The following is a 25,826-nucleotide window of genomic DNA, read 5'->3' on the forward strand; positions in this document are numbered from 1 at the left end:
AGCGAGTTTGTGCCAAGGATTATTGTGGGGAGGCCAGTGAGATTCGGGGAGATTTTATATATTCCGCCCGCGGAGGTCGGGGGGAATATATACCCTACTCTCACCGGGGACCCTTCAATAATCGGCATAAGTAGTATAGCGGCCTCCTTGCTTATTGTCGGGCAATTCCATAATTGGCCTGACTATAAGAGGGGCGCTAGAGAGCGCGTCACGTGCTCTGTCTGTCGGTCGGGAGGTATAAAGGAGGGGTGACCCCCACTTGTTACCCCCCGATTGTGACGTACTGGTAGCCAGCGCGGGGGATTTCTGAGTGACCCCCCCGGTGGTTTGTGACACCCATATTATGTGCAACCTTCACCCAAGCCAAGGCATCAACGTAGTGTCTCAATGATATAATGGATTTTTTATGAATGGACAGGACACATTCCTATTAAATTACTGGGAAAGACAATTATGCCTATTATGTAATAAAGATGGGGCCATGTTGGATCAACTTGATAGTGCAGGACACATATTTGGGGACATTTGCCCTTACCGTCAGGAACCACAATTTCAAGATGACACCACACATTGAGTTGTTTGGGTGAACACTTTGAAATGTTCACTAGTTGCCTGCTCCTGACCTAATTGGTATGGATCAAGTGCATGCACAAAAGAATTGACACCAGACACACAGTCGGATGTGAATCTCTCTTTGATCAGAGTATGGCGCAGCTCCAAGAGAGAAGTTTATTTCAACAGAACATTGACTTATATAAACTAGGAAAAAGAGGCGTGGTCAGCTCTACAGTGGGCATTCCCGGGTGTGTCCATTGGTGGTCAGTGGATTAGTCATCAGTGGGTTGGTCCATGAGGTCATTAATGGGTTGGTCCATGAGGTCATCAGTGGGTTGGTCCATGAGGTCATTAATGGGTTGGTCCATGAGGTCATCAATGGGTTGGTCCATGAGGTCATAAGTGGGTTCGTCCATGAGGTCATCAGTGGGTTGGTCCTCTAGGTTGGCTAGTGGGTCTTCTCCTTATATGGTGATCTTATTACATCTGGACATTCCCTGCATACCAGGGCAGGGTGTTGAGGACAGGAAGCGTCAGCCATCTTTGATTTGTGTCATGTGTATGTATCTAAACAAACTATGTAAGGTGAAATAATATGTTTCATCGTGGATTTCCCACAATCCCCTACGTCTCAAGGTTAATTAAGTATTTGATCTAATGGCCCTCCTCTACAGAGTCAAGTTGGGTGCAGATTCCAGATGCTTATAAGGTTGGATTGACAATAAAATAAAACAATCCCGCCATTATGGACCCTAAAAGGGTAATTGTACATTGAAGCATTAGTGCTGTGTCCATTTGTACAACTGTCACATGTAAGGTGCCTATTCCTTAGAGAGTGAGAGAAGGCTCACACAATGTCTTGGGCCCTTTTATCAGGGGCTTCTATCTGAATACCCGAAAAACCAAATGGCTGGAGTAATTCATTTCTATAAAGAGTTCAAAATGTTGAACGTCATTTTACCTCTTTGCTGGCAGTCTTTTTAGCCAGATCATAAAAGTTTAGACTATGCTATTGTCTTTGTCTATAAAGACGGACTCCGTTGGACATACTAAAATCAGTGGTCCCATTGGGGGCACACCTTGTATTGAGACACAACCCCCTACGGAGGCATGAACAGCAACCAGGGCGTGGTGTAAATTCAGCTTGTGACTCTGATCATATATACTTTATGTGTTCTAGGAACAAAGAGACAAAATTCATGTGGAAAATACATCAATTCCAAACTGTATGCAAGATGACATGGAATCGCCCCGATGACTGTTCAGTTTATGTTCCATTCAGAATATAGATGAATCCCGTTATAGTCAATGGATTCCATCTGCTTCAGCTGAACACCATCTCTGCTTAAAAGGGGATATCCAGAACTTTTGTATTTTTTTTTCTTCTGAGGCTAAGAATTTACAAGCAGAGAGATGCCAATTACTTGCTTGATCTGCCTGGCATCGATATCTATCAGCTCAGAGTGCTCACAGATTGCTCCTATGGGAAAGTCTGTGGCTTCTATTCATGTTACGTTGACTGCTGTGTTCGGTACCGGTCCGGTTACTGGACTTTCCGGTGCCGACCGTTCTCCAAAACTAAATCTGGCTAAATCTGGGCACCCTTCTCCAATACTCTGTGACCGGGTCTCCGACTCCTCCGATCCCAGACCACCATCTGCGACCCAACCAAAGTCCCACAGGGAGCTCCAACTCCCTCAGCTCCTCACTCTCTGAGGGATACTACTCAACTGACTCTAAACTGACTTCCTCCTTCCCACCAGTCTGCCTGACCCCTAGGCGGGTGGCCCTGTTCCAGCTAGACCACCCACTGGTGTGCCTGACAGGGTGTGGTGTGAGGTGTAGCTAGGATTTGAGTGCTGATGGAAGCAATACCAGTGTTAGGATCCCAGGACCATGGAGGATGAGTTCTGCACCAAAAGGAAAGGACTGCAGTTCCCTGTGACACCCTGATAGTCAGGGGCGTCACATATACACCTTCATTACATGAATGGCTGTCCAAATAATGCATGGAACATTAGCCTTTATGCCATTTACTGTTAGGAATGAGCTGGATATTGAATAATTCTGATTTTTTATAGTTGCAGAATTCCATTAGGCAAAGTATTGCGTCAGAGCTTTATTTTATGCACTCTTATTTATGTTCAAGTCAGTACTCATCCAAACACAGATAAGATCAATGAGACGGGAAGAATGAATGTAGGTTCTTATTTGTATTGTAAGCAGCTTATTTCCATTTTACAATCTCTTCATTTTAATTAAAGATCCTGTGTGCACTGGTTTCTTCAGGAGTAGGTTTCAGTAAGTCACAAGAAATCTTCACGTTAAGGCCACGTCTCACTTAGCGACATCGCTAGCGACATCGCTGTTGAGTCACGGTTTTTGTGATGCAACAGTGATCTTGCTAGCGATGTCGCTGTGTGTGACATCCAGCAACGACCTGGACCCTGCTGTGAGGTCGCCGGTCGTTGCTGAATGTCCTGGACCATTTTTTGGTCGTTGCTCTCCCGCTGTGAAGCACACATCGCTGTCTTTGACAGCGAGAGAGCAACGATCTGAATGTGCAGGGAGCAGGGAGTCGGCTTCTGCGGACGCTGGTAACCAAGATACACATCGGGTAACCAAGCAAAGGCTTTGCTTGGTTACCCGATATTTACCTTCGTTACCAGCGTCAGCAGATTCTAGAAGCCGGTTCCCTGCTCCCTGCACATGTGATGCCCTGGACTAGCCGGGTAGTCACAGGTAGGCCCTTGCACAAACACTTTCCCCTAATAAGGTACCAGCAGCCAACCTACAAACCCTAGTCAACTCCCTCAGGGTTTGATGTCCACACCAGGGGGGCGGAACCAGGCGGTTGGCCACGCCCACCGAGGAGTTCACAGACCCTGAGGCAGGAAAAACGGTAGATTAGTTTTGACAGTGAAGTGGAGTGGAGTTCAAGTGCAGACCTGTGCCCAGGTCTGCCACAGTCTAACACCAGGTGTCTGGGTTGGAGCCCAGTCACCTCTGGCTAGGAGGCAGATGTTGGTGGCCGCCTGCAGGAGCTGGGATTACAGCCGGTGGAACCGTAAGGGACCGGGACCGGGTAGTGGCCCGCCGGTACCGAACCGGGAAACCGATTGGAAACCGGAGCACCAGGAGGGGTACTTAGACCCAGTATGAGGCCCAGAAGCCACTGGACTGAGTCAAATTCACTGATTGGGGTCCGGACTTTAGGTCCTTTCCCACCCAAGACCCGATTGAAGACAACAGCCCAACCATAGGGATAGAAAGCCACCGTCCAGGCATCGAGATCCCACGGGCCAGCGTCTGCGGGCAAAAGGGCTCTACTAGCACACACAAAGCTGGGGAGCGGACTACCGTTGCTCAGGCATAGGAGTCACCATTCTACTAAAAGCGAGGTGGAGGAGAAAGGCGGAAACCACCAATCTGAAAAAGGGGAAAAGCGCAGCCGGCTGCGGGCACCGTCCACCATCTTGTTTGGTTTACCAGAGACTCCGGTGTGTCTGTAAGGCTTCTGCCACACTCACGTGAAAATCACGCACGTGCCGAGAGACACGTATTTTCCCTGCGTGTTGCGTGCAGGTAAGTACGTGTCTCTGGTACGTGCGTGACACGTGTGTTCTACGTGTGCTATCCGCGATAGCACACGTAGAACCGGTAATTATCATACTCACCTGGTCCTTCCTGATGTCCGCGCTGCTGTCCGTGGTGCTGATCCTCGGTCTCCAGCCCTCCCGTCTCCCCGCTGCTGCTGCTGCCAGGCAGTGAAGTGAATATTCAATGAGAATAATGAGCGGCGGTCGGCAGCAAGAGGCAGCAGCGGCAGAGACAGGAGGGCTGGAGAAGGTGAGTTAATGTTTTTTGTTTTTTTCACTGACATGTGTGTTTTCTCCGGCGCGTGTCACACGGGACCGCATCCACACTACACCCGTGTGGTACGGGTGCGGGCCGTGTGACACCCGTGCTGCGGGAGAAAACACTGACATGTCAGCGCTTTGAAAAACGCACAGACGTACAAACGCACACGGACACATGTTCCGTGTGGTTTTACGTGTGTGTGCCTGCTACAATAGGATAGCATTGGTTAACGTGTCTCCGTACCGCCGGTACGTGTAAAAAATGACAAACACGTGCCGGCAGCACGGATGTGTGGCGTTAGCCTAATAGTGAGTACAACAGTGCCCTCGGGCCGCTCACCGTATCGACACGCCAGCACGCATCCATCACCCCGCCTCAGCACCTCCCTCGGGACCCCCAGGACCATCACCCCCTACCCACGGAGGGGTCAACACCAAGCTGCGCAACACCGTCCCCGGGAGCCTAGTCAACGGCAGCGGTGGTGTCCATCCATTCACCACAACCTGTGGGTGTCGTCACGAACTTAACCCCCAACAAACAATCGCGGCCTCGGCTGTGGACCTCCCCACCGAACACCACCCCTCACGTAGCGCCAGCATCCCTTCAGAGCGACTTGACCCCCCTGGGTCCGCGAGGAGCTCGAGCCACCCACCGATGAGCCCGGATCCGAGCGGCTTGGCAGCCGGCCGAGCCCCGGGCGGTACACATCGACCTCTTCTGGCGTCACAAACAGGATTGAACCCATCCACTTACTAGTGGAAGTGCGCCTTGATGTTACAGTCAGCGGTGTCCCGTTGAAAAATTGCAGAATCCACCATCTTTGGGAGCGAAGTTTCCCGCCACAGCCGTCTTCTCCAAGAAAAGTGCGGGAGAGCGAAGCCCCGCCCCCAGAGAACACAGCAGTGCAGAAAGAAAGCAGAGTGCCCCGAAAAGACCAAGGGGGCCGTGTGAAGACCCTGTCCCATGCGACCGATTGGATAAAGGGCAGGGATTCCAGGACTCTGCCACTCGTCTGGTTCCTGGACCCCGACAGTGCACCATGTCCGCCCTGTCCGACAAGCCAGAATTCCCGGAGCCCGCGCCTGGAACAGCAGCGTGGGTGGAAGCCTGGACGACCCTGATGTGCTGCCGTCTCCAAGCACAGGTGTGCTTCCTCATGGAGCAATGGTCGGCCGAGATGGAGGGGATAGCCGCCGCCGTGCGGGCACGTGAAGTGGCGGCAGTTTTGGAGGAAAGGGTATGCGACCCACGCCCCAATGTCCTGGAGGGACCGGCCGCTGCGGCTGAGGGACCCGGTCTGCTCCTGCCCTCCATACTGCCTCCCCCACCGCCCGTAGCGGTTGCCGCTACCTCTCCGCCCGGTTCCCCACCCTCGTTACCGGTGGCGGAGCCAGTCCCAGACGCCCGTGAGGATCCACCTGTGGAGGCAGCACGCGGACGGCAGTACGTTTGGCCTCCACCACTCCCGCTTCCGTGGAAGGACAGTTCCCGGAAGATGCCCGCTTTCGATGTGGTCCCGACGGTCCCGGAGGTGACCGCGTTACAGAAGGTCCAGGTCCTGGCAGTCCGCCCGGCCAAAAAGGAGATGGGCGCTACCCTGAAGAAGGCCCAGCAGATGATGGTGGTCGTTCCTGGGTCTCAGGCCTCGGCTGAGGTCCCGCGGGGTTGCCGCTGCCAAGCCAACACCGGGGAGCTCCGGCTGGGCCAGACCCTCGCACCGAGAGACCCCGGGCAAGCAGGCGCCCCGTATTGGGAGTGGCTGCCAAACAAGCTGGGCCGGGAAATCGAGGCCCGGGAGAAGCGGAGAGTGGAGATCCTAGCCCGTACCATCCAGGAAAAAGAGAACTTGAGGAGCGCCACCTACCGGGTGCGGGGCCCGAGGTATGAAGGCCAAGTCCAGCAGTTTGACCCCGACAGAGAATGGCGATTTGTGTATGAGCCCGGCCTGGAGGCCGAAGTCTTTGTATCCCATCAGGATGTGTACTTGCACTTGCACTTGCCCATGGGTCACCCGGACCGTGACCTGGTACCCGGCGAGCTGGTCACCTATACCCGGCATTGCGGGGAGAGGGACTGGTTTGCCCTCAGCATCCAGAGGAGGGCAAGCAAAGAAGGCCTGGGGCGCTCCCAGTGCCCTCCCCCACCGTACAGCTCTTAAGTCACGGTGGAGGAAGAATATGAAGATGATGAGTAAAGGGTAGCGGATCCCGGCTACCAAGTTGAAAAGTCCCCGTTGGGACCATACTGCCCGTCCCCGTTGGGACTTTGTTGATTTGCCCCGTTTTAGAATGAACATGGCTGAGAACTTTTAGGCCACCCAAAAACTTTTGGGCTTGTAAATAATTCTGGACCGGCCTGCCCCGTTTCACAGTCTCCGGAGAGGCAGGTTAGAGGATGGGCCTGTGGGGAAATGATGGCCGAGGCCCCGCCACCACTGCAACCGGTGGCGATCCTCCGGGTCCAGGGGTCCCCTGACGTGGGGGCCCTGAGAGACAGCCGGGTGTGGAACTCCGTACCAGTCACGTAAAGCAAAACCTGGGCACGTTCCTGGACTGGGGAAGAGGGGTGCTGCCCGTTTCTTAGGGGCAGCATCAAGGTTCAGGTTGCTTGGGTGGGCAAGCGGAAGGACCCGGTCCCATTACCGTTATTAATAAAAATGTTTTTATGTTTGCAACGGTTAAAGAATGTGCCTCCCGTAAGGGAAGATCCAAAAATATGCTTAAATGGACAAAAGTTAATATAAATGTAAATATGTTTTATCTTTTTCAGTTTAAAGCAACAAAATAAACCGGTGGTGGACGGGCAGCCCGCGGACGGTCTGCATTAAACCAAGGGGGAATGTGACGCCCTGGACTAGCCAGGTAGTCACAGGTAGGCCCTTGCACAAACACTTTCCCCTAATAAGGTACCAGCAGCCAACCTACAAACCCTAGTCACCTCCCTCAGGGTTTGATGTCCACACCAGGGGGCGGAGCCAGGTGGTTGGCCACACCCACCGAGGAGTTCACAGACCCTGAGGCAGGAAAAATGGTAGATTAGGCTAGTTTCACACTTGCGTTGAACGGTATCCATTGCATTGCGTTGTGTGACGGATGCAACGGATGTGTTGCATATAGTGGCACAACGGATGCAACGGATGCTGCAAAACAACGCAATTCGTTTTGTTTTGTTTTTTTACAGTTTTACTGTCGGCAGACTACTGTGAACGATCAGCTGATCGCTAACAGTAGTCGGCCGCCGGGTGATCAGCCGATCACTCACAGTAGCCAGCCGCCGAGTGATCAGCCGATCACTCACAGTAGCCGGCCGCCGGATGATCAGCCGATCACTCACAGTAGCCGGCCGCCGGATGATCAGCTGATCACTCACAGTAGCCGGCCGCCGGGTGATCAGCTGATCGTTCGGTCGCCAACAATGTGTGCGGGCGGCGGGGGCGGAGCGCGAAGTGGGTGGAGCCAAGCGGGGCCATGACTGAGGATGTCAGTGCCGCGGGGACTGCATCGCTGGGGGACAGGTGAGAGTGTGTGTGTGCGTGTGTGTGTGTGTGTTTTGTGTGTGTTGTGTGTGAGGGAGGGAGCGGAGCCGAGCGGGGAAGTGTCGGGCTCCCGGCACACGTAACCAGGGTTCCTTGGTTACCCGATGTGTACCCTGGTTACGGGTGGAGGGAGCCAGAGAGAGCATGTGCAGTGAAATCCAAAGGATTCCGCTGCTCAAAAAAGTTACATGCTGCGTTCCTTGCGCCCGACGCAGCGTCAAAATAACGACGCTGCGACGTTCGGCGGATGCAACGCTGACACTTGCGTTACAGTGCGTCATCCATACAAGTCTATGGAGAATAGCGCAGTGCGTTAACGGACTGCGCTATTCTCCATAGTGACGGACTCCGCTGAACGCAAGTGTGAAACTAGCCTTAGTTTTGACAGTGAAGTGGAGTGGAGTTCAAGTGCAGACCTGTGCCCAGGTCTGCCACAGTCTAACACCAGGTGTCTGGGTTGGAGCCCAGTCACCTCTGGCTAGAAGGCAGTGGTGGCCGCCTGCAGGAGCTGGGATTACAGCCGGTGGAATTGTAAGGGACCGGGACCAGGTAGTGGCCCGCAGGTACCGAACCAGGAAACCGATTGGAAACCGGAGCACCAGGATGGGTACTCAGACTCAGTGCGAGGCCCAGAAGCCACTGAACCGAGTCAAATTCACTGACTGGGGTCTGGACTTTAGGTCCTTCCCCACCCAAGACCCGATTGAAGACAACAGCCCAACCATAGGGATAGAAAGCCACCGCCCAGGCATCGAGATTCCACGGGCCAGCGTCTGCGAGAAAAAGGGCTCTACCAGCACACACAAAGCTGGGGAGCGGACTACCGTTGCTCAGGCATAGGAGTCACCATTCTACTAAAAGCGAGGTGGAGGAGAAAGGTGGAAACCACCAACCTGAAAAAGGGGAAAAGCGCACCATCCACCATCTTGTTTGGTTTACCAGAGACTCCGGTATGTCTGTAATAGTGAGTACAATAGTGCCCTCTGGCCGCGCACCGCGCCGCACCGCACCGACACACCAGCACGCATCCATCCACCCGCCTCAACACCTCCCTCGGGCCCATCACCCCCTACCCACGGAGGGGTCAACACCAAGCTGCGCAACACCGTCCCCGGGAGCCTAGTCAACGGCAGCGATGGTGTCCATCCATGCACCACAACTCGTGGGTGGCGTCACGAACTTAACCCCGAATAAACAACCGCGTTCTCGGCCGTGGACCTCCCCACCGAACACCACCCCTCACGTAGCGCCAGCATCCCTTCAGAGCGACGTGACCCCCCCTTGGTCCGGGAGGAGCTCGAGCCACCCACCGACGAGCCCAGATCCAAGTGGCTCGGCAGCCGGCCGAGCCCCAGGGCGGTACACACACGTAGCCAAGGTACACATCGGGTAACTATAAGCAAAGCGCTTTGCTTAGTAACCCGATGTGTACTATGGTTACCAAGCACAGCGTCGTTACACGGGTCGCTGGTGGCTGATCTCTGATCGCTGTGGAGATCTGCCTGTGTGACAGCTCATCAGCGACCATGTAGCGACGCTCCAGCGATCCCTGCCAGGTCAGATCGCTGGTGGGATCGCTGGAGCGTCACTAAGTGTGACGGTACCTTTAGAGTTCCCTCTTATGTTTTTGAAAAGGCCTGTCACTTTCCACAAATATGTATGCATTTTTATTCATAGGGCAAATACTTCTGTGCTCCTGAATTTAGCTTAATTTTTCTTGTATTCCTGCTCCTTTCCGTTTTTAAGATATGGATACGTCTTCCCAGTGTCATGCTACAAGATGGAGGGGAGAGAGGGAAGTAGACCCACTGCTCCCAGAACCAGGTTTTCCCCAGAGGGTCATGACTAAGTGCCTACCCAGTCTTCACGAGAGCCTCTGATGGTGAGGTTGAACTTAGCTAATGATAGGCACCAGGTATCACTGCGGGGTAGCTCCTGATTAATGTGCTTCACGATGGAGCTGGTCGGTGCAAGACGTGACAGGTGGACAGGGTGAACTGCCACTAGGGAAGAAAGGGATGAACTGCTACTAGGGAAGAATATGGAGGAACAACCCCTGAGACTTTCCCTGAGCTCCCTGACATCCCTAGATGTTTTTTTTCACCCCGTGCGTTAATCACATTCCTCTCCCTGTCTTTACCTGAGAAAAAATCCTGACTAGTGCGCTGGGCAGCAGGAACACCAGTCCTGCTCTAGCATAAGGATACAAAAGGGAAAAGACAGACTTTGTGATTACCATTGCTAGGTCAAGATGTCAACGGCAAAGAAGTCCAGTATGCTGTCTCCTCTGACACCTCACTGTCAATGAACAATCTCTATTGGGAGCAGGGCAGCTCTCTCAGCTCTGCTACATGACTAAAGCTAAAAATGCAGATTGTGTCAGAATGGCTGCAGCCAGTAATCTAAGTGATATATTATTGGATTCAGGATCTCTTTGCCTACATCATGCTCCTCTCGGATGAGGAAGCAAAAACATGCTAACAGATTCCCTTTAATACACAAAGACATCTGCAACCAGAGTAGATATAGCTGTACTATGCTTGTCATGGCGCCCACTGCTGTTCTTATAATTCTCACTGCGGATGTCCACCTGTAAAAGCAATAGCTACATCCATGAGCATTATTTTGGAAAGAAAATATTGCAAATGAGAACATATATTTCATGTGAGCTAACACGGTAAATTAATATAGTATTGTGGAACAACCCCTTTAACGCCATAGTGGTCCATACTGACTATGGCACCTAAGTGGTTACCAACCATGGCCTTCAAGAAATTTATAGATCATCAATTACTGATAGATAATAATGCTTCTGATCACTGGTAATTAGAAATGAGTGAACCCGAGGATTGATGTTTGTACCAAACACAGACTTTACAAAAAAATCAGAGTTCGGGTGCTTTACGTATGACCACCACTCGCGTGAGCATCCCTGTGCTCGGGTATGCTCGGTGCTCAGTGTTTCATCCGCTAACACTGGGGGTAACAACAGCATTATCAGATGTAGTGTGCACCAAAAAGAACAAAAAATGGAAAAACTCCATCCACCCGCCCCCAGAAGTGATATGTTTATGGCTGGCTGCATGTGGGCAGAGACTAAAACTACCCAATTAGTGACTTCCATTGGGGTTCAGGTCAAGTCTGGTCCAGAATAGAACTTTATCAAAAGTCCAGTTGATCCTGCCGAACCGAACGTCCACGGTTCTGCTCATCTCTATTAGTAATAACCCGTCCATGTATCGTAATATTGCAGCTGTTTGGCGGTATAGATCCTGAGCCACAAATCTGCAGGGATTTACAGCACCAAACCTATAGATTGGAGCTTTCTAAAACCCTCCACACACAGTGAAAAAAAAACATGGAAGAAATCAGTGCATGAAGATTTTTACAGCAGATTGCAACCTCTGTATTGGAAATTCCACATGTAACCCTAATATATTCAGTGTATGGGACTGAGCATGAACAGAAATTAAATAAATAATGGAGACTTACATTTTTTATTCAATTTTAAATAAATGTTTGTATTTGGCGCTAAAAATGATTTTTTTCAATTGGGTTTCATCATACAGTTTGCACCGTTTGGCTTTTTCAGGCTCTTTTTTTCACTCACATTCAGTTTTGATGTGGCCTGTGGTCATGAATCTGCTGAGAGAAGCTCAAAAAAGACAGAAAAGTTACTAATTCTCCCTTCATTCAATCTGAACTCACTGATGGATCCTCAGTCAACTCATCCTGCAGACAGCAACAGAAGGCAAACAGTGATGCTAATTTTTCTAACAAAACCCAATAACATTTGTGACGACATGGACACCCAATGCCTAGCATGGGTTAAAGTTTCTTAAAATTCAGCCAGACGTATTGTTCTTCTGTGTGTTAACTCATGTCTGCTAAACTATTGTTTGGGACCAGACCCTCTGAGCATTCATTGTAATGTAGTTGTGTATTCCTAATCTAATGTAAATTACCTTAGTAGCCATTGTCTAGTCTGTGCATTCCAGACTACATGTAGATATTGTCAGTCTTTCTATCCACACCATTTAAATGAACATCATCCATGCAGCTTGAAATTCATCCAATAAGAGAAGCAACCTTGTACAACCAATCCGATAAGGGCACAGTTTATCCTAAGGGAAGGTTATGGCTATAAAAAGGATTTCTTTAAATCACCAATTGTTGATGGATGTGCATGATCCAGTCTAAGCTCTTAGGAGCTGGCTAGCGGATCAGAACCGGGATGCCTTGTGGACTCGGTCTAGGGACTTTGGCTCCGACTAGAGGATCACTTGGCTACAGGGCTTCAATCTAGGGACTTCGATTCCGATTGGAGACCATATCCACAGTCTAAGGATTTCGACTCCGGCTGCCAGGATTATATCATCATACCAGAGACTACTTAAGGAGGAAATCCAGTTTGGGACAATCCAGTCACCTGGCTACAGACTTTAAGGACCTCAGCCAGCTTCCTAAATCTGGCATTATTCCATTCTCGGTGGGTGCCCGCCAAAAGTGGGGTGCTGCTGGATTGGAGTAAGTAGCCCTGGAATCTCTGAGGCACGGACATTCTAAATCCCTGGTGAGCCAGCGGAAGGGTGAGACTCTGTTGCCTGTTACATTTGTGTGTTTTGCTGGTTATGTGTTATGTGCCGTTAATATTTTGGGGATCCAATAAAGTCTTAATATTGTGGTTCCCTCACCCTGTGTTGTCTGAGTAGTGTTCCGCCCACGGGTAAGGAGGTCGTGTGTTCAGTTGGGATGAGCCCTGGGCCATGCTGTCTTTCTAAAGGCGGCCGGGCCAGTGGACAAGAGCACCCACTGAGCCCCGTGTCTCCACAATTGGTGGCAGCAGTGGGATTTGAACCCACGCCTATTTTTTTTTTTATAGCTCAAATGCCTGCATATAAGAAAAAAGGGCCTAAAAGTAGACAGCCCCTATAAATAAATGGGAAACAAAAATAAATTACTGTTTAGTGGGTAAGAGATGCTTGGATTTTTTTTTCCCATACAAGAAATAAAACTGGCGTAACGCACTCAAGGATAAAAAAAATGTATAAATATTGGATCCAGAGCACTGATGAAAAACCATCCTTTATTCCCTTATATATAATGAAAAATAAAAAAAATGAGATCTAAGTGAAAAGGCAGCAAAAAAGCCATTGGGAAAAAAATGCTTTAAAAAAAAAAAGGTTAAAATTAAAAAATAAAAAATAAGCCTGCATGGACTCAATGGAAAGTAATTTTATGCTGCGAATTTTATATTCAAATATGAAAGGGTGAAATACCCATCAATGTGTGCGCTGATTCACAGCAGGCAGATCTATGGCGGAAACTTGAGTCCCCTCTAAGGACTAATTCTGCACCTTTAGTCCCTAAGAGCCTCATATAATAATGCTCCTGTGCGCAGTGATTGCTGGGACTTGTAGTTCACCTCCTGCTGGAAGTGCCCATAGTGACGTCACCGAATCCGGCTTCCTCGCAGAGCATCTATCACGTCCGGGAGGCGGGGCATCCCAACCTCCCATCTCATTGGCTGTTCAACCACCACGTGATTAATTGCGCTCTGACTTCCGGCAACAATCGCATCGTCACGTGATCTGGACCCGTAAGTGGCTCACATTCATTGTATGTTCTGTGTTCTGCTCCGCAGTCATGTGACCGGCACCGGCTGAGACTTGTGGTGCTGTGTGATCTGGAGGAGATGCCACCTTTGATATACCGTGCACTGTGGGGCCCCAGCGACTGAGCACGCCCCACTGGTGTCTGTGAGCTGCAAGACGTCATGTATTGGGAAATAACCAGACTAGAGGAGGTGCAGCTTGTAACCCTCCTGGAAAACTACATCTCCCAGCATGCCCTCCATATCCCCGCTGTCAGGGCATGCTGGGAGTTGTAGTTGACAGTCAGTAATTATATTGCAGCACCAGTAAGAACCAGTTTGGCATACATGTCTACCAGCGATTCCCACATTGTAGAAGGATTTTGCCAAATTTTGAAATTTATCCCCTTCCTATGGGATCCTGGCATTCAGATTTTTGCAAACAGTTATCAAATGGATAGAGGATAAATCACAATATTGTAAAAACTCTTAAAGGAATTGTCCATTTTTAATTTAAATGGCTTAAATGTATTAAACAAAACAACCAATACTCCCCAGTCCAATCACTCCAGCACTAGCGCTCTCCCAGTCATACCCCAAATCTTTGTTTCCTTCTCTAACCCTAAGGCTAAGTTCACACTTCAGTTGTTTTGCATCAGTCACAATCCGTCCGCCTTGAGGAATTACGGAATCCTGCAAAATATTTTGCAGGAATCCAGTATTTCCCCATACACTTCTATTAGTGACGGATTGCGACTGATGACTCTGCGTTGCATCCGCTGCGTCGCGGTCCGTCGTTTTTGACTGACCGCCGAGCGGGGAGCAACGCAGAATGTAACGTTTTTCGGGCCATCAAAATTCACGCCGCGCAGGAATCCGTCGCCATCCGCCACACTTGCAATGTATGTCTATGGTGCTGGATTCCGTCATGCTCTACTGAGCATGCCCAGCATGTTTGGCACGCCCACTGGGCTGTCCCAAACACAAACGGATCATGACTGATCCGTCAAAAAACGGATGCACAGCGGATGTAACGGACGCAACTGATCAGTTTTTTCACAGGATTCCTGTGAAAGGAATCCTGTGAAAAACACATCCGTTGCATCAGTTGACATCTAAAAAACAACTGATCCGTTGCTGACGGTCCTGACGGATTGAAAACAACTGAAGTGTGAACTTAGCCTAAGGGTACTTTCACACTTGCGTTGAACGGTATCTGTTACATTGCGTTGTGTAACGGATGCAACGGATGTGTTGCATATAGTGGCACAACGGATGCAACGGATGCTGCAAAACAACGCAATTCGTTTTGAATTTTTTTTTTTTTTTTACAGTTTTATTACCAGCGGCAGACTATTGTAAACGATCAGCTGATCGCTCCCAGTAGCCGGCCGCCGGGTGATCAGCTGATCGCTCCCAGTAGCCGGCCGCCGGGTGATCAGCTGATCGCTCCCAGTAGCCGGCCGCCGGGTGATCAGCTGATCGCTCCCTGCAGCCGGCCGCCGGGTGATCAGCTGATCGCTCCCTGCAGCCGGCCGCCGGGTGATCAGCTGAGCGCTGTCACTTGCCGGCGCCCGGGCATGCCGGTGGCCGGTCGCTCAGCTGAGCGCTGTCGCTTGCCGACGGCCGGGTGCTCAGCTGAACGTTCGGCCACCGCGAGCCAAAATAAAGTTTGATTTAAAAAAAAAAAAAAAAAAAAAGAGCATGCGCAGTGGAATCCAGAGGATTCCGCTGCTCAAAATAACGTTACATGCTGCGTTGCTCCCGCTGGGCGGAAGCAACGGAGCGTCGCCCAGCGGAAGCAACGCAGGTCCTTTTGGTACAATCCGTCACCCATACAAGTCTATGGGAAACAGCGGAATCCGTTAACGGATTCCGCTGTTTTCCAAAAGGGCAGATTGTAACGGAAGGAAATAAACGCAAGTGTGAAAGTACCCTAAGACGTCACTAAGCTCCATGTGACCACTGCAGCCAATCACTGTCCTCAGCGGTGCCGCTTGTATAGCACAAGACCGCTAAGAGCAGTGATTGATTTTGCTCACAGACAGGGAATGCAATGAGACATGGCATTATGTGAATGGTAACGGATTGTCCTGTTGTGTTGGTTATTACAGGATTATCAAAGTGAATGAATGGAGGCCGGAGATGACCTTAAGTTTCAAGGTAAAACGTCACATTCCAGAAAGTCACAAAACAAATTACATTATCCTAGCGAATGTAAAACATAGTAATACAATTTTAAAGGGGGTTGCCTGAGATCAGAAATAAGGGTTTGTGCTTTTCCAATTCTTGTCGCATGCTGTATCTCTTGTTGCAAAGATTGCTTTTTTCAGTGGGGGGGCAAAAATGCAAACCGCACACAGTGTAGGCATACGGAAGCCGGACTCATTTCACTAACCCCCCTGCACTGACAGAGGGTCTCCTAATCTCAGTAATGGGAAAATCTTCATTGAATACAAATTTTACCCCCAAATTGACAATTTTGATAATGACTGATCGATTCTGGCAGAGAAAGAAGCAGATTCCTCTGATCAGATCTATTACAAAGTTGTTTATTTTTGTAATGATTGTGTCCTGTTTTGGGGAGACCTCTGGTGTGTCTGGGACCAGAAGGTCACAACACCTTATGTGCAGGTCTATAGCTTGTATTTGAGTGAATCTACTTTCTTTTGATACTGCAGGGGTTAAGGACTCTTTCCTATCTGGCTAGCCTTTGTAACCTTAATCTCAGGTGCAGCTCTTTGTGACCACTCCCATATGCTATGTAAAGTCACGTATAGAATGTCATTCTTATGCTGACCACTTTGGAAGGATCCTGTGTCTGGAAGAAGATGAGGCATTGTGACTATTGCAGTGATGGTGCAAGAGACTTGGAGTGTTTTCCTTTTTGTGTCTTTTTTTCCCTGTCTGTTTCTCTTACCTTGTGCACTATTGTAGTGGTGAGACTAGTGCTCTCGCCGGCCTTCTCACTAGCCATGATCTTCTTCATGTGTAATACTGATTTATGAAATGAAAATTAAAACTATGGTTACGCTTTGATGGGGTTTTCTTAAATTGAAAGGACAGCCCCAGACAGGTCAATAACATGATACTTTATACTTATATGCTCTATTCATGAATGGAATTTCATATTAAATTCAAGTTGCAATATGAGTGAAGAAAAATCTGATTAATTTCGCAGCTGAACATCTAACATCTGTGACAAAGGCTAATTATTAAGAATACATTGCCCAACAACTACAGCCTCTCTTAGGAGGTTCCCTACTCTCCAGGTCAAGGCAACATTGCCACTGATTGGACGGCAGATATACAGTGGATATAAAAAGTCTGCACACCCCTGTTAAAATGCCATTGTCATGTAAAAAATCCTGCCTAGAAGAATAAATTCAAAACTTGTTCAACCTTTAATGTCACCCATAATCTGTTGAGAAAGAAACCGAAGTGCTGGTGTACCGACGCCTATATGGTATGTGCACATAGGCGGTACGTCGGTACGCCAGCTCTATCCTAAATCCTGGAACCTAAAGACCCGGATGGGTTGTAATGTCCCTCCTGATAAGTCGCTTACCATTCTATTTCCTGTATAAATCACATTAATTCCTATTATTGCATGAATCTTTATAGAGTGCAGGGAATTACTTTGTTGTTCAAATTTATATTTAGTCTTTTAATTTAGTTTTCTGCTGTTTGTTTTTAAGAATTTGATGATGCAACTAATCTATTAGCTGCAAACCCTGATGCCACTACTGTTAGTATCGGTGACCCGGATGAGACTCCAGGTGCCCAGCAGGGGCACCGATCCAGAGAAGAAGACGATGACATAGAAGATTCCGATAAAACAGAGGTAATGACAGTCTCCTGATTACTAAAGCGCAGTGTACAGTTCATTTTACCAGTACCATGCCAAGGCTTGCGCTGCACGCAGCTTATACATAGCAATGTGTGAATGGAGCAGTGGAATTAAAGGGAACCTGTCACCACTTTTTCGGCCTATAAGCTGCGGCTACCACCAGTGGGCTCTTATATACAGCATTCTAACATGTTGTATATAAGAACCCAGGCCGGGGGTACAACATAAAACACACTTTATAATACTCACCTAGAAGGTCGCTCCGGTGCACAACAGTCGGATGAGTGGCGCCGTTCTCTGGTAGCACACATCCTACTTTCGGCTTAATGGGAACTTAATGCTGCATATATGACAATTGAAGGACTCTCCCCATGCACTGAATCTTAGGCTGGGTTTTCACGTGGCATTTGCCGAGTACTATTCTGCAAGTGCCGGAGAGCCACATATAAAACCTGTGCTTTATATATTCCTTCTGCTATCTGCTGGTGAGTCCCGGTAAAGCACATAAAAAATCCTGGCAAATTGCAGATAGTCATTGCCGCCTGGCAAGCCCCCTATGGGCACAAAGCCTAACTCTCCCCAAACTTTATACATCCAGTGTCTTTGTGTTTCACAGCTGCTTGCAGGACAGAAGAAGATTGCCCCTTTCTGGACGTTCGAGTATTATCAGACATTTTTTGATGTTGACACCTACCAGGTGAGTAAGAGATGTATTGGTTGTCAGGGCATTTTATTAGTTTCCCATCTGTCACCAGGTTTTTGCAACCTAATCTAAGAGAAGCAGCAGAGATCCTGATTCCAGCGATGTGTCACTTACTGGGCTGCTTAGTGTAGTTTTCATAAAACTACTGTTTAATCAGCAGGAGATTATCATTACAGGACTACTTGCTGTGCTGCCAGGTAGTCCAGCATGTTCATGAGCTCTGTATAATTGCTAGATCTGCAGTAGAGAAAACACTGATTTTATCATATAAAATATATCTTTTTATAACATTAATTTTATCAAAATGACAGTAAACAGCTCAGTAAGTGACATCGCTGGAATCAGGGTCTCTGTCCCTGCATTATGCTGCTGTCAGATGCGGGAGCAAAAACCTGGTGACAGATTCCCTTTAATTACACAATCTATTGGTAATTGCAGGTTCTTGACAGGATAAAAGGCTCTGTTTTACCCATCCCAGGACGGAACTTTGTAAGGCTCTATGTAAGGAGTAACCCAGATCTTTATGGTAAGTATTAAAGGCTATGGACACTTTTAACAAAAAAAAATAAATACTTTTAGTTAATAAAAATTTACTAAGTTTTAGTCTTCATTCTTCATTACTTCATTCATTTCTTCATCGTTCCTTATGGGAGACCCAAACCATGGGTGTATAGCTTCTGCCTCCGGAGGACACACAAAGTACTACACTAAAAGTGTAGCTCCTCCCTCCGAGCATATACACCCCCTGGATGACAAATCCAACCAGTTAAATGCTTTGTGTTCAGCTTCTGAATTTTGATTTTTGATTTTTGATTTCAAAGATTTGGAAGAAAAGCGGGTCCAATCTGGACTCCCGGCATGTCCCTTCTCACCCCACTGTGTCGGCGGTGCTGTTAAGGTTGATTTTACAAGGCTGGAGCCTTCACATGCCGCGCTCCTTCACCATCCCCTGAGGCTCTGGCTTGAAGTGGGAGCCATCACGGTTCTCACTGCTTTGCAGGAGACCGGTCTCCATCCGCAGCCCTTTCAGGTTCCTGCAGGACGTAGCGCTCACCCCCCAGGGACCTGGCCCTGCGTCTCATAAGATAAGTATTGAGACGTTATTCAGGGGTCCCTTGTACATTTATTGTGGGGAGAGTGTGTTTTGTTCACTTTGCTGTGATTTCCGGCCGGTTCTCTGTTTTTTTCCTGAGAACCGCGCCGAGGGTGCCTGCTCGTCGGCCGCATGGAAAAATCTAGGCCCCGGCTTCAGATGCGACCTAGTTTCGTTTTCAGTGCCCCTGCATGTCAGTCATGCAGGGGAACAGTGCGGCGCCGCCCACCGGCCGTTCAGCAGAGGGGAGGACACTCCTCTCTGAGGAGATGTTCCCCTCCCCTGTATTTCTCCTTGGCCCTCCGGTTCCCGCTCCTGGACTAAACCCCGCCCCCCCTCCTCACTCCGGCGCCATTTTATCAGCGTTCTCACACTGATCGGCGCTGGCTGCTGCAGCTCTGCATCTGCTGGGGGTCCGAGCTGTGGAATCCGGAGGGCACACAAAAAGCGGTCTGGTAAGCCACAACCTCTGGTTGTGGACTTTCTTGTACACTCTCTGGGGGTCATTCTGAAGGAGTGTGTTCTTTACTGCAGAACCTCCACCTCAGCAGCATGTCTCTCACTAGGAGCAAGGCTGCAAGGCTTTACTCTATATGCACTGCATGCAAGCTCATACTGCCTGAACCGAGCACATATCCACATTGTGATGCCTGCTCTAACATGGTGGTGCCTCAGCCTGGAGCCTCCCCAGGGGTCTCTCCGGCTGCTCCAGCCCCGGTGGCCGAACCCCCGGCTTGGGTAGCATCGTTTTCTAAAGCTATCTCACAGTCCTTTGCCGATTCCATGGGACAGCTGTCCCGGACTCTGCTGACCATGCATCAGCCCCCTTCTCAGGGCGCCTCTGCTGCTCCGACTCGCTCTGCAGAGCTCACAGAGGATTTTTTATCTGTTCCCGGACCCCGTCCTCCTAAACGGAGACGCAGGGACTCTTCTCCCTCCTCGTCCCACGGCTCTGATTCACGAGCTGAATTGCAGGGCGAGGAGGATGCCTTTACTGTGGGCTCGGACGCTACCTCTATCTGACGGTGATGCGGATGTTAGTGACTTGATTGCGTCCATTAACTCCGTACTGAACCTCAATCCACCAGTGTCAGAGGAACAAGCCTCTCTGGTAGAAAAACACCAGTTTACCTCACCTAAGAGAGCAAGGAGTATGTTTTTTAACCACTCCAGTTTTCAGGCCACTGTGACCAAGCCCAGGGCCTGTCCTGACAAACGCTTCCCAAAGCGTAGTTCTGATGACCGTTTTCCCTTTCCACCAGAAGTGGTCAAGGAGTGGGCTCAGTCACCAAAGGTGGATCCTCCGGTGTCTAGAATCTCAGCCCGGACAGTTGTATCTGTGGCCTATGGCACCTCACTTAAGGATCCCACTGACCGCCGGGTTGACCTTCTGGCCAAATCTGTATATGAGGTGGCAGGGGCCTCGTTCTCCCCGTCCTTTGCAGCAGTGTGGGCTCTTAAGGCAGTCTCTGCTTCTCTGGCGGAGATACATTCCCTCGCCAGGGACTCTATACCCGAAATGGTTGCCTTAACTTCCCAGGCTTCGGCTTTTTTTCATCCTATGCCATGTCTGCCATTCTGGAGGCTTCTCACCGCACGGCGGTGGCTTCCGCTAATTCACTCGCGATCCACAGGATCTTGTGGCTTCGAGAATGGAAAGCAGACGCTTCTTCCAAGAAGTACCTTGCTGGGCTCCCCTTTGCTGGGTCCCGGCTGTTCGGTGAACAACTGGATGAAATTATTAAGGAAGCTACCGGCGGGAAGAGTACTTCCTTGCCACAAACTAAAACCAGGAAACCTGTCCAGGGCAGGAACCAGTCGAGGTTTCGTTCCTTTCGTTCCTCTAACTGGTCATCCTCTAAGCCTTCAGCTTCGTCCACTAACTCAGCCAAGGATCGAAAACCCAGCTGGCGCGCGAAGCCGCGTCCTCAGAAGAACGGAGGAGCCGCTGCCACTAAGGCAGCCTCCTCTTGACTATCTGGCTGCGCCAGCAACGTCCTTTGTCGGTGGCAGGCTCTCCCACTTTGGCGACGTGTGGTTTCAACACGTCTCCGATCAGTGGGTGCGGGATATCATCTCCCACGGCTACAGGATAGAATTTTCTTCCAGCCCGCCAAACAGATTTTTTCTGTCCACTCCCCCCTGCTCCAAAGCCGCCGCCTTCTCACAGGCCGTGGCATCCTTGCAGGCCAACGGAGTAATTGTTCCGGTTCCCGCCCGGGAACGGTTCAGAGGTTTCTACTCAAACCTCTTCCTAGTCCCCAAGAAGGACGGTTCCTTCTGACCCATCCTGGATCTCAAGCTTCTCAACAAGCATGTTCAGGTGCGGCACTTTCGCATGGAATCTCTGCGATCGGTCATTGCCTCAATGACCCAAGGAGATTTTCTAGCATCCATCGACATCAGAGATGCCTATCTGCATGTGCCAATTGCAGTTTCACACCAGCGTTGGCTGCGTTTTGCAATCGGAGAGGAACATTTCCAATTCGTGGCTCTCCCCTTCGGGTTAGCCACGGCCCCTCGAGTATTCACCAAGGTCATGGCAGCAGTGGTTGCGGTTCTGCACCTCCAGGGGTTGGCAGTGATTCCTTACCTGGACGACCTTCTAGTCAAGGCTTCATCCAGTGCAGACTGTCAGCGGAGTGTCTCGCTCACTCTCGCCACGCTTGTTCATTTCGGATGGCTTGTCAATCTGCCCAAGTCCACTCTGTCCCCGACCCAGAAACTTACGTACCTAGGGATGCAATTCGAGACTCTGCCGGCACTTGTGAAGCTGCCCTTAGTCAAACAGCAGTCCCTTCATCTGGCGGTGCGTTCTCTGTTGAAGCCCCGCCGTCATTCCATCAGGCACCTCATGCAGGTGCTGGGTCAGATGGTGGCGTCAATGGAAGCGGTTCCCTTTGCCCAGTTCCATCTGCGTCCTCTGCAGCTGGACATTCTCCGCTTTTGGGACAAGCGGACCTCTTCTTTGCACAGGCTAGTGGCTCTGTCGCCACAGACCAGGAGCTCTCTTCAGTGGTGGCTTCGGCCCCTCTCTCTGTCTCAGGGACACTCCTTCCTGACTCCGTCCTGGGTGATCCTCACCACGGACGCCAGTCTCTCCGGCTGGGGAGCAGTATTTTTCCACCACCGAGCACAGGGCACTTGGACTCCGTCCGAATCAGCCCTCTCGATCAATGTGCTGGAAATCAGGGCTGTACTCCTAGCTCTCGTAGCCTTTCACCACCTGTTGGCGGGCAAGCACATTCGAGTCCAGTCGGACAACGCGACAGCAGTTGCCTACATCAATCACCAGGGCGGGACTCGCAGCCGCCTGGCGATGTTGGAGGTTCAACGCATCCTTCAGTGGACGGAGGACTCCAAGTCCACCATATCCGCAGTCCACATCCCAGGCGTAGAAAACTGGGAGGCAGATTATCTCAGCCGTCAAACCGTGGACAGCGGCGAGTGGGCCCTGCATCCGGCAGTGTTCCGGTCAATCTGCCGCAAGTGGGGCACTCCGGAAGTGGATCTAATGGCATCCCGGCACAACAACAAGGTCCCGGTTTACGTGGCTCGTTCCCACGATCCTCAGGCCTTGGCAGCGGACGCGCTGGTTCAAGATTGGGCCCAGTTCCGTCTGGCCTACGTGTTTCCCCCTCTAGCTCTCTTACCCAGGGTCCTGCGCAAGATCAGAATGGAGGGCCGTCGGGTCATAATCATTGATCCAGACTGGCCCAGGCGAGCTTGGTACCCAGACCTGCTCCGTCTGTCCGTAGAAATGTCGTGGCATCTCCCGGACCGCCCAGACCTTCTCTCTCAAGGTCCGTTTTTCCGCCAGAATTCTGCGGCTCTCAGATTGACAGCGTGGCTCTTGAGTCCTGGATCCTGACGGCTTCAGGCATTCCTTCCGAGGTCATCTCCACTATGACTCAGGCTCGGAAGTCTTCCTCGGCCAGGATTTACCACAGGACTTGGAGGATTTTCCTGTCCTGGTGTCGCTCTTCCGGCCATGCTCCTTGGCTGTTTTCTTTGCCAACCATCCTGTCCTTTCTACAGTCCGGTCTGCAGCTAGGACTATCCCTCAATTCCCTCAAGGGACAGGTCTCGGCTCTGTCAGTGTTGTTCCAGCGGCGTATCGCCCGACTGGCTCAGGTGCGCACCTTCATGCAGGGCGCATCTCACATCATTCCTTCTTACCGGCGGCCTTTGGATCCCTAGGACCTTAATCTGGTCCTCACGGCCTTACAGAAACCCCCCTTTGAGCCTCTTAGGGAGGTTTCTTTGTTTCGACTTTCACAGAAAGTGGTCTTTCTGGTGGCCATAACTTCTCTCAGAAGAGTCTCTGATTTGGCTGCGCTCTCTTCGGAGTCACCCTTTTTGGTTTTTCACCAAGACAAGGTGGTTCTCCGTCCGACTCCGGACTTTCTCCCTAAGGTGGTGTCTCCTTTCCACCTTAACCAGGACATTTCATTGCCTTCCCTTTGTCCGGCCCTTGTACATCGCTTTGAGAAAGCGTTGCATACCTTGGATTTGGTGCGGGCGCTCCGGATCTATGTGTCACGCACTGCCGCTCTTAGGCGGTGCACCTCTCTTTTTGTGCTAACCACGGGTCAGCGCAAGGGTCTCTCGGCTTCTAAACCGACCCTAGCTCGTTGGATTAGGTCGGCCATATCCGATGCCTACCAATGTTCTCAGGTGCCTCCCCCGCCAGGGATTAAGGCGCACTCGACCAGAGCTGTCGGTGCCTCCTGGGCTTTCAGGCACTAGGCTACGGCTCAGCAAATCTGTCAGGCTGCCACTTGGTCTAGTCTGCACACCTTTTCGAAGCACTACCAAGTGCATGCTCATGCTTCGGCAGATGCGAGCTTGGGCAGACGCATCCTTCAGGCGGCTGTCGCCCATTTGTGAAGTTAGGTTTTGCCTACTTCTCAGTTTCTGTTTATTTCCCACCCATGGACTGCTTTGAGACGTCCCATGGTCTGGGTCTCCCATAAGGAACGATGAAGAAAAAGAGAATTTTGTTTACTTACCGTAAATTCTTTTTCTTATAGTTCCGACATGGGAGACCCAGCTCCCTCCCTGTTGCCTGTTGGCAGTTCTTGTTCCGTGTGTTTTTCACCGGCTGTTGTTGTAGACAGAGGTTCCGGTTATTCCGGGTTTTACTCTATCTCTACTTATGGGTGGATGTCCTCCTTCAGCTTTTGCACTAAACTGGTTGGATTTGTCATCCAGGGGGTGTATATGCTCGGAGGGAGGAGCTACACTTTTAGTGTAGTACTTTGTGTGTCCTCCGGAGGCAGAAGCTATACACCCATAGTCTGGGTCTCCCATGTCGGAACTATAAGAAAAAGAATTTACGGTAAGTAAACAAAATTCTCTTTTTTTTCAGACCTCCCAATATGCAGTTTTCGATCTGATCCATGGTTCAGATTTTTCTTATGCAGGAGTGTCTTTCCCAGTAATACAGGCTGGATGAGATGTTTACTTGCTTTCATGAATCAGCTCTGCTTTAATACTGTTTTTTTTCTTTTTTATATGCTTTCCTCCTTGTCTTTGAAGTTTGAGATACTTTCTCCCCTCTCCACTGCTGATCTGTGTACAACACCCACTCTCCCTGCTATCACTAACACTGAAGGAAGCAGGTGCTATCATGATTAAGCAGAACACACCGCTATATAAAGGTCATTCAGACACTCAGAAGCATCAAAAAGTGCCTAATATTAAGAGTTAAAATTCCGGTATCTTTCTTTACAAGGTCCGATCTGGATTTGTGCTACGCTGATTTTTACCATCACAATCAGTGGGAATCTGTCCAATTTCTTTCTGCATTGGGGAGAAGCTCAATACCACTATGTGCCGGAATTTAGAAAAGGTGAGTTTCACATTCATAAAAGCCGATATGTTCTGGAGAATTAGAAATGTAAGATATTAATATGATATTTGTGTAAAATAAATAAATAAAAAATAAAATAAATTGTTTATTCCACTGAAAATCCATGATTCTTTTTAAATTGGGCACTGACATTTTTTTTAAAGGGTCATCAGTGGAAAAATATTGATTGTAAGATCAGCTTTCTTTATGGTATGTGGCTTAAAGGGGTGTTCCAGCCAATACCATTTATCACCTATTGATAGGAGAGGTGATAATTGTTAGATATTGGGGTCTGCCGCTCCATTTAATCTCTTTGCTGCAGTCTTTAACCCCACCTATCTTCACTTTTATCACCTTTTCTAGTGAGTAAGTAAAGTTTTTTTGCCGTAATAGCCCTTTCCGTTTCCTAAAATTTTGCTCAATATGTGACTTGCGTGTTAGCCCCAAGCTTTTAGCTGGACATCCTATGCGAATATCAGTATTACACTTTATGCTGAAATTGTCTCTTCAGGGAGGAAGGAGACAAACTCTAGCACCACCTATTGGAGGTAGCAATCCTAAGGCCCTGTGCGCACTTGCCGTTTTTTGCCGCGGATTTGCTGCATGCTTCGCTGCAGAAAATGTTCATAACATCTCTGCAGTGATTCACCAGCAAAACCTATGGGGAACAAAAATGCTGTGCGCACTATGCGGATTTTGACAGCTGCATGTTTTGCTGCGGGATTCCCACAGCAAAAACAATTTCATGTCACGTCTTTTCCACAGGTCCCTGTGGTTTCGAG

General features: G+C 49.7%; 1 protein-coding gene across 1 annotated transcript; it reads left to right on the top strand.

Annotated features, from left to right (window-relative positions):
* The first annotated feature begins 13,469 nt into the window (after positions 1 to 13,469).
* On the top strand, positions 13,470 to 25,103 carry YIPF1 (Yip1 domain family member 1). Its single transcript, XM_075320127.1, has 6 exons — positions 13,470 to 13,550; positions 15,659 to 15,707; positions 17,243 to 17,388; positions 18,011 to 18,091; positions 18,536 to 18,623; positions 24,928 to 25,103. The coding sequence occupies exons 2-6, from the start codon at positions 15,677 to 15,679 to the stop codon at positions 25,086 to 25,088; spliced, it is 507 nt and encodes a 168-aa protein (XP_075176242.1). The 5' UTR covers positions 13,470 to 13,550; positions 15,659 to 15,676; the 3' UTR covers positions 25,089 to 25,103.
* The last annotated feature ends 723 nt before the right edge of the window (positions 25,104 to 25,826 follow it).

Source organism: Anomaloglossus baeobatrachus, chromosome 8, assembly GCF_048569485.1.
Source record: "Anomaloglossus baeobatrachus isolate aAnoBae1 chromosome 8, aAnoBae1.hap1, whole genome shotgun sequence".
In the NCBI taxonomy this organism is placed as follows: Eukaryota; Metazoa; Chordata; class Amphibia; order Anura; family Aromobatidae; genus Anomaloglossus; species Anomaloglossus baeobatrachus.